General features: G+C 39.4%; 1 protein-coding gene across 2 annotated transcripts in view; it reads left to right on the forward strand.

The window, feature by feature from the left end:
* Positions 1-15,328, forward strand: part of PHEX (phosphate regulating endopeptidase homolog X-linked) — a 224,937-nt gene that overhangs the window by 37,200 nt on the left and 172,409 nt on the right. For both annotated transcript variants that reach the window (XM_025372572.1, XM_025372573.1), the window contains exons 4-5: positions 8,097-8,183; positions 9,192-9,418. In XM_025372572.1, the coding sequence (XP_025228357.1) occupies positions 8,097-8,183; positions 9,192-9,418 (314 nt within the window). The remainder of the gene's footprint in view (positions 1-8,096; positions 8,184-9,191; positions 9,419-15,328) is intronic.

A 15,328-nucleotide genomic window follows, 5' to 3' on the forward strand; every position in this document is an offset into this window, starting at 1 on the left:
CAGGACAAAAGGAGTAGATGGCTCATCACAAAGTCATTCCACCACTGCAAAAAGAAGTTATGATGTAACCAGGGAAGGTCTTTCCTTCAGTTATGGTGGAGAGATCTGTCGGGGAATTCCATGAGGGCATAGCTGCCTCTGGTTTAGCCACTGGGGGCCCACTCTCACAGGAAAGCAACTTGCAGAATTTTTCTGGGTATCTGATGGTTGAATTAACCGGAGTCAGAGACCTGAGTCCAAATCCAAGCTCTAACCTTTACTTACTGAGTCTCCTTGGACAAGTTCTTACAGTTTTCTTGCCTGTAGAATGGAGTTATGATATATGTTTCTTAGGATTGCTGGGAAGGTTAATTGAGGTTGCGTATTAATATAATACACCTGGCACAGAGCTGGCGCTTAAAAAATGAACACTGTCATTACTGGTCCTTGGATGTCTTAGGATTGTTCAGGAAGGACCATTGCAGGGAATATATAAACACACATGGCTTTTTCCTTGTAACGTTAAGATGGATAAAATAGGAGTTAGAGGCCAGGTGTGGTGGCTCACATCTGTAACCCCAGCACTTTGGGAGGCCAAGGCAGGCAGGTCACTTGAGGCCAGGAGTTTGAGACCAGCCTGGCCAATGTGGTGAAATCCCGACTCTACTAAAAACACAAAAAAATTAGCTGGGCGTGGTGGCAAGTGCCTGTAATCCCAGCCATTCATGAGGTTGAAGCAAAGAATAGCTTGAACCCGGGAGGCACAGGTTGCAGTGAGCTGAGATCATGCCACTGCACTCCAGCCTGGGCGACAGAGTGAGACTGTCTCAAAAGAAATAGGAGGGAGAAAAAGTATATATAATTAGAGTTAGTAGTAAAAATGTGATATGAAAAAACTGAGGATAGATGTATTTTAAACCTCAAGTTTGGCACAGACCTTACATGGAATGATCTGCTAAGATACAAAATATCTAAATAGGAAAGCTATTTATATTGAGTTAAAACATCAGATTGGCAGATTCATTGTAATGCTATGCTATCAAAGAATAATGCTAAAATTGAAATTATTTTGAAGTCTAACCTTGATAATTATAATTCTTACAAATTCACTTATAAGTGAACATAATAAAAGAGTTACCTTCTGTTAGAGTTTTGTAGTATCTAGCAATTTTATATAATTAATTTCATTATGGACAAAGAGGTCTTTTGTGTTAAAAGGGGACATTTTTGTGTTATTTGGTAACCCATGATTTAGATTGATTTAGAGGATATTAATCTCCTTAAAATCATCTCTGCACCTTTTTCTTAAGCTGATGCTTAATCAACAATTATCATTTATAAGATGATCATAAAAAATGAACAGAGAAAATAATTCTGACAGCTTCTATCCCTATATTTAGGTGGGAGTTTTCTAGAGGAATGAGAAATATCAACTCTTACTGGCTTTTCAGTATGTCAAACAGATTCAGTTAATCCTATGCTTGACTGGCCGTGGGGCTGAGGAACCACCAAGCTGAGCGTCACACAATTCGTGTGAAAGTATATGAGAGTTACAGAATCCACGGACCATGACTTAGTTAACTTGAATTTTATTTTTTAATGAGAATAACAACAAGCTTTGCAAGCTGATTTAGAGTCTGCAGGTTTAACTGCGTAAGGGTTTAATACCTTTAATACCCACGCAGTGTGAGTTAGAAAAATGAAAATTTTCAGTATAGTAAATAAACTGAGGAGCCTGGAAACCAAATTGAAATCTGTAGCCTAGAAAATCAACAAGGGCTAAAAATAGTAGGATTAGAGGCAACATTCAACCGTAGACCATCCAAAGGTAGTTTTTAAGTACCACCAAAGGTGAAAGCAGGCCATGATATAATAAGTTTTTAAAAAGTGTGGGTCTAGAGAACATCCTGTTCATTATGTAGATGTGGAAGCTTAAAGTATAGATTTGGTTTTCCAGAGTTTTAATTTTCCATGTTCTTTCTTTCACCAGAATCAGAGGGCACTCCCTCTAATTTCCAAAAGAGAAATGTTACCGTAATCTGCCCGAAATTGAGAATTTACCTTGGTGACGTTGATGTGAAGATTTTAGAATGCAATTGCTGGCTAGGTGTAGTGGCTCATGCCTGTAATCCCAGTGCTATGGGAGGCTGAATTGGGAGGATCACTTGAGGCCAGGAGTTCAAGACCAGCCTGGGCAATATAGCGAGACCCCCATCTCTACAAAAATAAAAATAAAACAATTAGCCACGGCATGGTGGTGTGCACCTGTAGTCCTAGCTACTTGGGAGGTTGAGGTGAGAGGATGACTTGAGCCCAGGAGGTTGAGGCGAGAGGATGACTTGAGCCCAGGAGGTTGAGGCTTCAGTGAGCTTTGATTATGCCTGTTCTCCACTCTGGGTGACACATAAGACCCTGTCTCTGAAAGTACCCATTAAGCAAATCAAGCAAATGGCTCCGGGATTCACTGTTCTCTTAGCAAGTAGCCAGAGGACCCCTTTTAGAATAGGCACATGGAAATATTGTAGGGTCAGGAGAAAGAACACAAAGGAGGGTGCTTTTTAAGAGTTCCTGTGCTCCTGAGCCACTTCATTCAAATGTCAGCTCAGCATCAAGGTTCTTGGTAGGTTGTTGCTCACAGACCTAAAACTGCATATGTGGAGTTTTTGAGAAATGTATTAGGTGGATATGTCTTAGATATTGTAGAAACTTTAAATGATTGGCCTGAGCTCCAGATGGCTGTTATGAACTCTTGACTAAGCAGGGTACTATAAAATCCTCAAAGGCCTCATCCTTCCTTTGGAATTTCCTTTTTGTATTCTAGAGCACTCAATAAATGTCCTGTCTGAGCAGCAGAATTGAATTGAGTGAGGATTGATAGTCCTCCTTCAGCTTCCGAGCATAACTAAGTATTTTTTTCTCCCTAGTATAGAAGAGCAGGGAATTGGGAATGGATGATAAAGCTGAGACAATTGATGAAAATAAAACTTAGGTACCCTTAAAACTGGCATTCATGAAAACAGATGAATGAAGTCTTGGATTGCATTGTATGATATAGGGACTGAGATGTGAAAAAAAGAGATTGTGGTGTTAGTATGATCAGGGCATTGCTGATTGTAAAAAGAAATAATAAAAGTAGTCCAGCTTCTTTCTCATAGTTCTTTTTCAACTGGATGAAAGTCTCTCTCAGACTTTCCTTGTCAGGAATTCAACTCAGTGAACATTAAGCACCAACCATGCCAAACTCTGGGTCCTGGGTGTTCAAACATGAATGTGACCCAGCCCCTGCCCAAAAGAGTATTCAATCTAATGGAGTATAGCCGTTGTTAATGCCAGTGTTTCATACCAACAGTATTTCTTGGTGATACTATTTGAGGCCCAATGACCAAAAATATCTTTATTATTAAAATTCTCACATGTTTCATCCCCTTTGAGACTAGGCTTGTGTTACAAAGGCATGGTTGTCCACACTGTGGTCAAAAACAAATTTTAGGTGGACTATAGATCTAAATGTGAAACAATAAAGATTTTAGAAGAAAACGTAAACTATCACTGGGCGCAGTGGCTCATGCCTGTAATCCCAGCACTTTGGGAGGATGAGGTGGGTGGATCACCGGAGGTCAGGAGTTTGAGACCAGCCTGACCAACATGGTGAAACCCCATCTCTACTAAAAATACAAGCTGGGCGTGGTGGCTCATGCCTGTAATCCCAGCAGTTTGGGAGGCTGAGGCAGGTGGATCACCTGAAGTCAGGAGTTCGAGACCAGCCTGGCTAACATGGTGAAACCCCACCTCTACTAATAATACAAAAAATTAGCCGGGCATGGTGGCGCATGCCTGTAGTCCCAGCTACTCGGGAGGCTGAGGCAGGAGAATCTCTTGAACCCGGGAGGCGGAGGTTGCAGTGAGCCAAGATCGTGCCACTGTACTCCAACCTGGTGACAGAACGAGACTCCGTCTCAAAACAAACAAACAAAAACAAAAAAAACAAAAAATAGCCGGGTGTGGTGGCACATGTCTGTAATCCCAGCTACTTGGGAGGCTGAGGCAGGAGAATCTCGTGAACCTGGGAGGTGGAGATTGCAGTGAGCTGAGATCGAGCCACTGCACTCCAGCCTGGGCGACAGAGCAAGACTCCATCTCAAAAAAAAAAAAAAAAGAAAGAAAAAGAAAAGAAAATGTAAACTGTCTTCTGAGTTTGGGATAGGCAGAGATTTCTTGAACAGGACATGGTTACATGTGGTAACCATGGAGGAGAAAAATGGACAAGCTGAACTAAATTAAATGATTTCAGTGTATTACAAGATACCATTAAAAATGAAGTCTATGTAATAGGGTTTATTTTATAATATATTCAAAAAGGATTTGTATGTAGAATATAGAAAACGCTTCTACAAAACAATAACAAAAAGGTAGATTGCTCTATAAATATGTGATATAGACTTGAATAAGTATTTTACCATAGAGGATGTTAGTTTTCTTGGTTGGGGGTAGTGATTGGAAGGGAGCACAAGGGGCTTCTGGGGTTCCCGTAATTAATAATGCTGGTTACTTGAGCATGTTAACTTTGTGAACATTCTTCACATTATGATCTGTGTACTTTTCTGTGTGTTGTATTATTTGTGTACTTTTCTGTACTTTCATTGAAAAAGTTTACATAAAAAAAAATGCTTTGTTGTCCAGGATGAAGAATGTGAGCAAAATATTTTTGGAGGTTAACACTGATTGCAAAATATGTCTCCCCATTTAGAACTGCCTCTACTATAGAAGCAGAGGAAATGTTGAGAGCATGGGGCTTTGCAAGGTGGCTAGAGCAGGTCCAGTTTGTGAAATAGTCCTACACACAGCCTGGCAGTATCTTAGGTTAGCGTAAGTCCTTTGGCCACCAATATCCTGAGAAGCAAGCAAGAGAACAAAAACAATTATGGAGGAAGCACTGGAAACAAGCTTGATTACTTGACAGTTTTGTATAGGGCTAATTCTGCCTGTAATCCTGTTTAAGTCACCACTTATTGATCCCCGTTATCATGTGCCCAGGCACCGAGATGGGGGCTTTCTGTGCATTTAAAAATTTTAAATCCTCAGCACAATCCTGGGAAGCATGTACTCTTATTATTTGACTTTACAGATTAAGGAACTGGGGCTTAGAGAGATTAAATAACTCGCTAGAATTCCAGCTAGCAAGTTGCAGCAAGCTGCAGCTGGAACCCATGTCTGTGTGATTCCAAAGCACCCCCCCACATGTCTATTATGTTGCCTTTAAAAAAAATTTTTTTTTAATTTGATGGAGCATAGTGAGAAGAAACATACTTAGTTTTCAAATTTGATGATCAGAAGAACTTCTCAAACCAATTTTAAAGTCTGAGGTTTGCTGTGCTATAGTATTTTTATTTTATTTTATTTTTTGAAATACAGTCTCACTCTGTCACCCAGGCTGGAGTGCAGTGGCGAGATCTTGACTCACTGCAACCTCTACCTCTCGGGTTCAAGCAATTCTCCTGCCTCAGCCTCCCGAGTAGCTGGGACTACAGGTGTGCGTCTCCATGCCCAGCTAATTTTTGTATTATTACTAGAGGCGGGGTTTTACTATATTGTCCAGGCTTGTCTCAAACTCCTGACCGCGTGATCTGCCCGCCTCGGCCTCCCGAAGTGCTGGAATTACAGGCATGAGCCACCGTGCCTGGCCTGCAGTTTTACGAACTGCAGTTGTCCTTTGCGGTTGTAAGGTGGTAAGAAATACCTGGGTGGGGTGGGTTGGGGATTGAGAAATCCTCCAAGAAACAACACAGGCTATGATTGGAATGCCCCTGTATGGGTGACCCATGAGCCTTTCTCAATGCTTTGGGGACATTTTAATAACTTGAGTAATTACTTGTGGTAGGCAGGCTTTGTTTTCTACTCATTAACTCTCCAGGCTACATTTTGTTCTTCTTACTGCTAATTCACATGCAGAGATACGTAAAATGGATGTTGTCAACTGATTGCCACATCACTGTCTGCATATCAATGCTCTCCTGTCTGCCTGGGCTCAGAGAGAAGGAAAGAAGAGAAGGAAAAGGGTATGACAAGGAACTTGTGATAGCCGAATCTGTTTTAAAAGCCAAATTCTGGTACAGAAACCAGAATTTTGACATATACGAATTATTGATACTCGTGCATGGCTAGTGTTTTGCAATTGCCCTATTTAGCATATGCTGGTCCTCTTTTTCCCTCCTTGTGATACATAGCACGCCTTGGGAGCAGACACAGGTAAATGTTTCATGCTTTTAGTTCTTTTTGCTCCTGTGGCTTGTTTGGCCCTTAGGACATTCATGCTTTTTAGCCCGTGGAGTGTTTATAGCATCAGAACATCATCACAACCCTAAATGAAATTTGGATTATTTACTTCTAAGTATGTTTCCCAAACAGTCTAATGACTGTGTAAGCAATATAGTGGAAGGGCACAGGAGCCGATTTGAATGGAAATATATGTGGATATGGCTTTAGATCTTTTTGTCTATTAAAAAAAAGTCTCCTTTAAAAAATCCTTGGGAACCTGGTGCGGCGGCTCACGCCAGTAATCCCAGCACTTTGGGAGGCCAAGGTAGTCGGATCACCTGAGGTCAGGCATTTGAGACCAGCCTGGCCAACATGGTGAAACTCCATCTCTACTAAAAATACAGAAAATTAGCTGAGTGTGGTGGGGTGTGCCTGTAATCCCAGCTACTCGGGAGGCTGAGACAGGAGAATTGCTTGAACCCGGGAGGTGGAGGCTGCAGTGAGCTGAGATCATGCCACTGCACTCCAGCCTGGGCGACAGAGTGATACTCTGTCTCAAAAAAAAAAACAAAAAAAAACTTGCGGCTAGTTGTCTTGATTTTATTATTATGATGATACACAAGAAAGAAACACCAAACAATCTGAAATAATTGAAAATACATCCAACCCAATTTAATTTATTTCACTGGAATCTATCTAGTTATATGGACTCGTTTTAGGTATAGGTGCTTATTTTTAAAAAACTGGGCAGGAGCTCTGGGTTGCATTTTTTTTTTTTTTTAAACTGTAGAACTTCTAGTTTAGAAGGAAGATTCCTCTTCAGGAGATATATAATTATGTATTAATTTAATTAGTGCTGTACATTGTGTCTTGAAGCTATTCAGAGTATCATAGGAACATCTGTTATACTGTGGTTATGATGGCTGCTAGGTTGTTTCCCCAAATGCCTTGACAAGGCAGTTTGACATAGTTTGGTGAAGGCAGTGACCTGGTGCTGCAGTCACCACAGGGATTTTTCATCTTGGCTTCACGTTGGTAGACTGATACTCTCAAGTATGTTCAACGTTCTCTTTTTCGGGAGATGGTTGTTTTCATTGAGTCCTGGCTTTCCTCTTTCCTTATTTAATGAAATAGTGACAACTATCATTTTCTACCTTCAAACATTATTATTAGTGATTTTATAAATAGAAAATTATTTTCCAGTTGGGCCTATGTCTGTGCTGGCAACCGTTGTATACACACGGACTCTTTTAGATGTCTAGGACTTTGCATGTGTAAATGGGCAAGTTTTCAGGCAATTCCGGTAGATTTTCCAATCTTGTCTCTCCATTTCCTGTCTAAAGAACTTCTTCCATGTCCACAGCATGTTTATTCAACATTGGATAAAACTTCTAATGGGAAATTTCTTCCGGGTGACCTCCCTGAGAGACTGGGCTGTGGAGAAATCTCAAGAAACACAACCCCGATGAAATTAGCTCCGTTGAGAATATTACTTGGTCCTGGAACAAGGGACAGAATTCAGTTATTTTTGATTCTTGAACAAATGAATTCTGTTTCCTTTTGTGTAGGTGGCAGAAGAAATTGACCCCTGTAGAAGATCCAGTCTCAGTTGGAAATTGAACTTTTGGTTTCTTTTGAGTTAGGAGTGCCCTGGATAAGAGAATGTAAAACTGTTTTTGTTTGAACCTCATGCAACTTGGAATCTGTTCTGTTGTCTGCATATCTTTGATAGATCTGTCTTTTCCAGGGTTGTCTGTCTTTATATTTAATTTTCTGGAGGTTGGAATTGTGATTATCGAATGACTTCCAACTTGGCAGCACATGTGGGTGGATACTAATGAATCCTTTCTTAACCTTCCCAGAACTTTTGGAGAAATCGATCAGTAGAAGGCGGGACACGGAAGCCATACAGAAAGCCAAAATCCTTTATTCATCCTGCATGAATGAGAGTGAGTGATGAAGAAAACTAAATAAAATATTTACCATACCTATCCTTTAGAGTTCTATTAATGTTTTAATATATTGTTTGAGGAAGAAGAGAACTACTAAGAATTCTATTAATGTTTAAAAGTGTTAAAGGAATGATTGTCAAAGACTGGATTTTGACTAGTCCCATCTTAGTTAATGTTGTTACTGGCTTGGTGGAGAAAATCATCTTATTTATATGGGTTGGATTCTTTGGGTATCATTTACTCCCTGAGAAACTTAGAAAAAGTCAGCAGGGCAAACTCCACTGTATCTGATTCAGAAACCAGAATCCAGAAGCCAGGCCAAGTCTGGCTTGAGAAAGAGACTGGGAGGGAGTGCACCTACTAGAGCCTAGAGAAATCCAGATTCCTAGGCTTGCCAGGTTCCTGTGTCAGCCTAACAGGCATCTTTGTTGGGTCCTTAGCCCTGTCTCAACACCTTGGGTCTGATTGGAATTAGAACAGATACTGGTCACTTGACCTAGTCTGCCTTCTCAAGGCCATTGCAGGATGAAGCCAGTGCCTGTGGGAAGTGTGTCAACTGGTCTAGGATTTGGGGTATCATGTGGTGAGCTAGAAAAGAGCAATAAAAGACAGGAATCTGAAGCATCACTTCTTCGTTGGGTAGTGATTGGCTTTATTGAGGCATTCCTTTAGTTAGCGTTGTACCTTAGTCCCACCAAGTATTATTCATTGACTGGGTTCCATGTAGAGAGTCCATGTTTATTGTAGTGAATATCCAGCAGTTTCCCTGGTCAGCTGTCCTGGCAAGAACACTAGATGTAGACAGTCACATCGAAGTGTGGATTGTAGGTAGTTCTGTCTCTGTGATTATGCTCATCTCACCCCACCTCTTTTACCTACTCCCTAACGGCTGAAATTTTAAGTTGGAGCCTTATGGGAATTTTGTCTTGAGAAGATGCACTTGAATTCTAGTGTGTTGATCCAGTTTGCAATTCTAACTTTCTCTTCATATCTGCTCCCTTTCAGAAGCGATTGAAAAAGCAGATGCCAGGCCACTGCTACACATCCTACGGCATTCACCTTTCCGCTGGCCCGTGCTTGAATCTAACATTGGCCCCGAAGGGGTTTGGTCAGAGAGAAAGTTCAGCCTTCTGCAGACACTTGCAACGTTTCGTGGTCAATACAGCAATTCTGTGTTCATCCGTTTGTATGTGTCCCCTGATGACAAGTCATCCAATGAACATATCTTGAAGGTATAATGAGGACCCATTTATCTTCTTTGCTCAGTCCTAAATTAGCCTTTTGGGGTGCCATCCTGGGGAAAGAGACTCATGCTGCCTTAGTGAAATAATAACATAAAACATTTTTATGGAATAGTAGAATCTAGAATATTCCCTTCTCCCGGATTTGCAGAATGTATACCATTACCACACAAGTTTTGTAAGCCTTTTGGAAAACTAGTGAATTAGTTTCAAGTGATCTGCGATCTGGCCCTCACATGCCTACTCAGAGCAAGTCTAAGGTTCCTAAATTCCAGTGGGAAGGGGACTACAGGTCTCCTGTTGTTAGCAGAGACTTTCTGTGCCCTGCTCTTGTCCTTGCCTCCTCATTCTCTTGACAGGAGAAAACACATGCCATGATTTTTTGTTCCTCTTTCACTAACATTTTCGTGTGCACACACCTAAATTTTAGTTATCAAATTCACTCTGAATCTCTCCTCCCTCCTTTTCAAAGATGCAGCAAAACTTGTTCTGTTCCAAGTGCTTGCTTGCATTTTCTGTTGGAAGACTAACCATGTCTTCCATAAAGCAATGGGCCACATGGACATACCCTGAGGCAGAGCACATTGGTAAAATCAGGAGCCTGTCCAAAAACTACCAACAGCTACAGACTCACCAATGAAAGAGCTATGCAAGAATTCAAATAACATTCGTCAAATAGTTTTGTGCTTTGATCCTGCTCGGTTTTATTTTGTTTTACTTCCACAGTTACTTTGACTGATAGTGAAAATGTTATTGCATGACTGATTTTCTCCCCAATTCTGTCCTTAGTCAAATCAGAAAATATTAATGAAATATTGATATTCTAATTTTAGACAGGTATTGCCCTCATCTCATGTATTTTAACCTTCTAAAATCCAAATCTTAAAGTTCATCTTTTGATTTAGACCAGAGATTGGCACATTTTTTGGGTAAAGGGCCAGATAATACATATTTTAGGGTTTGCAGGCCATCTGGTCTCTGTTGCAACTACTTAATTCTGCCATTGTGTCTGGGAAAGCAACTGTGGACAACAAAGGTATGGCTGTGTGGCGGGCTGGCCCATTGGCTGTAGTTTTCTCACCTCTAGGTTAGACAATGGAATTCTCAGTAAAAATCTTGGGTCATTGAAAGGACTCCCCTCTACTCAGGAGGAAATTCTGAGTTCTAGAGACAATTGTGTTTCTATGTTTGGTGATGAAATGAGCTATCTTCTAATGCTGTCAGGATAAGATGTGCTATGTAAGACACGATGATGATAACCCATCTGATCTCTGTACTGTGTTGATATATCACTCATTTTTTGAAACTAGGCTTTAAGACTATCATTTTCAATTCCAGAACTATTATGATGTTCTTTCAAATACCTTAAGTGGTGTTTTGAAGTAAACTGAAGGCTGTTTTCCAAACTTGAGTTTAAGTTTATGCATTCTACTGAGTGATAGAAGATCTTGATTCACACACACATGAATAATTGCAAATGGTAGCCATTTTATTATCTTTCTCACCTATTTCTGGATCTACTCAATTGAATTTATTTCTTTAAAGTTTTTATTATCAAAATGTGATACAAAATTAAAGAATAGAATAATAAACTCCCATGTATCCATCAACCCAACTTCAACAACTCTCAACTTTCTGCTGTTATGTTTCTTTCTGAGGTTATGTTTTAATCTAGACCCCTCCTTTTTTGGGAGGTGGCTAGAACGTTTTATAGCAAATTAAAAATATATCATTGCATAGTAAATACTTCAGTGCTTAGCTAGCGGAAAGGACTATTATCACAACCAAAAAGATATCATAATTCCATAATTAACAGCTAATAACTAGTTAATTTTCAACTTTTGTGATTGTCTTAAACATGTCCTTAAAAAAACAAAACAGTTGGTCTTTGATTCAATCTCCAAATAAGACTCACAGGTGAACTTAGTTGATATGTCTGTTGTACTCCACAAGGGATCCCCCTATTTTTGTTTTTTTAAACCACATTTATTTGTTGAAGAAACTGGAGTATTTTTCGTGTAAACTGTCTTACATTCTGAATTTGACTGTTTTCAGGGTAATCTAATAGCTGACAAAAGTTCTTGTTTACAGGAGAATCACAGCTTAAAAATGCAGAATAAATAATAGGAAGCTATCTATTTAAAAAAAAAATCCCTAATGAAAGGATGGATCTAGGTAATTATCATCAATGACTGCTTAAAACTATTAGGTAAATGGTTGATTGGGAAATTCATGATAGAGCAGACCGATATCACCTGTACCCTAATATCAATGATAGCATCGCTAAAAGTGGGGCAACTGGATATCTTGTGCCTCCTGGTATCAGTTGGAAGTGCACACTATCACCAGTGATGTTGTTGTGCCCCCACAATTGAGCCTCTAGTTTTAATACGAGCTTACAGAAAACATGAGGAATAGAGAAACATGGTAACCAGTTTTTAATAGCTTGCCTTGTATACTTAATATTCAATTAAACTGATCCTAGAAATGCTAAAATGTCAATGATAGAATACTTTCCAAATGTAAGGAGGCACCCATGTACTTATTATTGCTCTCTTTTGCCAAGATGGCAGCTTGTTCCAAACTGGTATTTAACGTTGTTTGGCATTTGAGTGTGGCAAACGTTTGCTTAAGTTCTGTTCCTGTTTGTACCATTTTACATGACTGAATATTCACATATCTGAACTAATTGCCTTCCCTCAGATATAATATAACTATAGTCTTCCTGATGACACATTTACAAGAGTTCGAGCATGTATCTAGAGATGGTAGGAGAAGCTTTATTCTGAGAGCTACATGAAACCCAATGAACCTGATAACAAAAATTAGCGTACTGGTGCCTGCCAAAGTTGTAGAATTTGCAAGTGTTGCTTTTTTATTCATTTAAAAATAGTTAAAACTATAAAAGACAAAATCTAATTGGATGAACATTTGGAGCCCTCTCTTATAGGTTTTATGGAATATCGTTAGAAAACTACTGGTATAGTTAAAAAAAATAGGCTTTGGTATTTAAAAGATTGAGGTTTGCAGTTTAGCTCTGTGATTTACTCACAGAATATCCTTGTGCAAATTACTTCACCTCCCTGATCTCACTTTTCCCATGTGTACGGAAGGGTGAATTAGAATTTACTTTTAATTGTCATTGAGATTCGAATGAATTGACTTTTGTGACAGTTTTCGTGGTAGATACTGGTCCACAGTAGCACATGATACAAGGTTCCGAACCTACTTTTCAAGGATGACTGAGCAACTGGTCAGGACCATTTGGAGAATGTTTTTCTTTGACATGTGTACCTGATAGGCCTCTCAGAGCTCAAACTCAGTTGTGCAAGGAATAGGCATTTTGTTTACTCGACCTAATCTTTGACTCTGAGCTCCCACCCAACCTTTTGGTGGGAAACTGAACCTTAGTCTAGGCATTTACCTCCCCTCTTGGTGGCCCCATTTCTCAGTCTTCTCCTAGGGTACTGGGAAACTCCAATACCAGTTATCTGGTTTCTGAGAAGAAATCTACTATGGAACCATGTAGCCCCTTCAAGTGTGCCCCTCTGATGCTGAGGTCCTGCGACTCCCATTCCTTCTCAGATCCTGCCATGTTTCGGGGACACTGATCAGTTCCTCGGCTTATGAGAATCCTTGACTTCTTTTGCTGCTTGAAAGATCCTCTTTCTGCTCTGGGAGAAATCCCTCTTACCTGAAACTCTCTTCTGTCAATGTCCTTAGGCTTCCTTTTCCATCAAATTCAATTTTCCTCGGTGTGCCTAGCTTTTCTAATCCCACAAACCCACAGGAATAAGAGAATGGCCTTCTGGGCAGGCACAGCACTGTGGGCATCCTTTTGGGTGAGCAGATGGTGCCTTTGGGTGAAGAGAGAGGCACTATTTCTAAGGGGTAGATATAGCCCCATGCCAAAGACACGCAATTTGGCCAGCAGGGATTGCTCCAATCTATACAACGTACTTCTGCAAAGCTCCCCTTTGGCAAAATGACACAGGGTTTGCTACAGGCTTAAATGAGATAAAGCGATTTCAAAAATACAGAAAACAATAGAAGTTAGTGACCAAAAACATTATCTTGCTACACATGTTTGGATTTATTCTATGTCAGGAGATAGTAAGTATGAGGATTTAAGGTACAATAAAAGACGTGAGTATATGTGATCTTGAAAGAGTATTTGAAAGGCCAGGGTTGCCCCAGTATGTATTTACTAGTTAATGAAGACAACAACTTAAAGTCATCATCTCTCAACAGCCCGCATTTTTCTGACTCTCAGTAAAACTCGTAAAAAATAGCAAGGAGAAACTCTAAGAAAATTGGAAAAGTTTCTTTCTCTTTCTTTTTCCTTTTTTCCCAGGAACTGACAGAACATAGAATTTTATTTTATTCTTGTTATTTTTTATTGATACATAACTACACATTTTCATGGTACATGTGATAATCTTATACATTCATAAAATCAAATCATGGTAACTGGAATATATCCAATAATGGGATTGCTGGGTCAAATGATAGTTCTGTTTTAAGTTTTTGCAGAAATCACCAAACTGCTTTCCACAGTGGCTGGACTAATTTACACTCCCACCAACAGTGTATAAACATTCCCTTTTCCCTACATCCATGCCAACATCTATTATTTTTTGACTTTTTGATAATAACTATTCTGACTGGTGTGAGATACTGATGTATCTCATTGTGGCTTTGATTCGCGTTCCTCTACGGATAAGTGATGGTGAGCTTTTTTTCATATGCTTGTTGGCCACATGTATGTCTTCTTTTGAAAAGTGTCTGTTCATGTCCTTTGTCTACTTTTTAATGGGGTTGTTTGGTTTTTGCTTATAAATTTGTTTATGTTCCTTGCAAGTTCTGGATATTAGACCTTTGTCGGATGCATAGTTGGCAAATACTTTCTGCCATTCTGTGGGTTGTCTGTTTATTCTGTTGATAGCTTCTTTTGCTGTGCAGAAGCTCTTTGGTTTAATTAAGTCCCGTTTGTCATTTTTTGTTTTTGTTGCAATTGCTTTTGGCGTCTTTATCATGAAATCTTGCCCAAAGCAATTTACAGATTCAATGCTATTTCTATCGAACTACCAATGACATTGTTCACATAATTAGAAAAAGGCTATTCTAAAATTCATATGGAATCAAAACAGAACCTGAATAGCCAAAGCAATTCTAAGCAAAAAGAACAAACCTAGAGCCATCACATTACCCGATTTCAAACTATAGTATAAGGCTGTAGTAACCAAAACAGTGTGGCTGGTACAACTACAGACACATAGATCGATGGAAACAGCCCAGAAATAAAGCTGCACACCAACAACCATCTGATCTTTGATAAAGTCTACAAAAACAAGCATGGGTAAAGGACTGTGGTGCCAGGATAACTGGCTAGCCTTACGCAGAAGATTGAAACTGGACCCCTTACTTTTATCACATACAGAAATCAACTCAAGATGGATTAAAGATGTAAATGTAAAACCTAAAACTGTGAAAACCCTTGAAGAAAATCTAGGAAATACCATTCCAGACATAGGCCCTATACTATATTTTGAAGTCAGGTAATGTGATTCCTCCAGCTTTGTTCTTTTTGCCCAGGATTGCTTTGGCTATTTGGGGTCTTTCGTGGTTCCGTATAAAATTGAGGATTTGTTTTCTCTTTTGTGAAGAATGTCAATGGTATTTTGATAGAGGTTGTGTTGAATCTGTAGATTGCTTTCAGTGGTATTGTCATTTTAACAATATTATACTAATTCATAAGCATGGAATATCCTTCCTTTCTTTGTGTCCTTTTCAACTTCTTTCATCAACATTTTATAGTTTTCTTTACATGAATCTTTTATTCCATGGGTTAAATAGATTCCTAGGTGTTTTATATTGTAAATGATATTGTTTATTGATTTC

The sequence above is a fragment of the Theropithecus gelada genome, chromosome X, assembly GCF_003255815.1.
Source record: "Theropithecus gelada isolate Dixy chromosome X, Tgel_1.0, whole genome shotgun sequence".
NCBI lineage: Eukaryota > Metazoa > Chordata > Mammalia > Primates > Cercopithecidae > Theropithecus > Theropithecus gelada.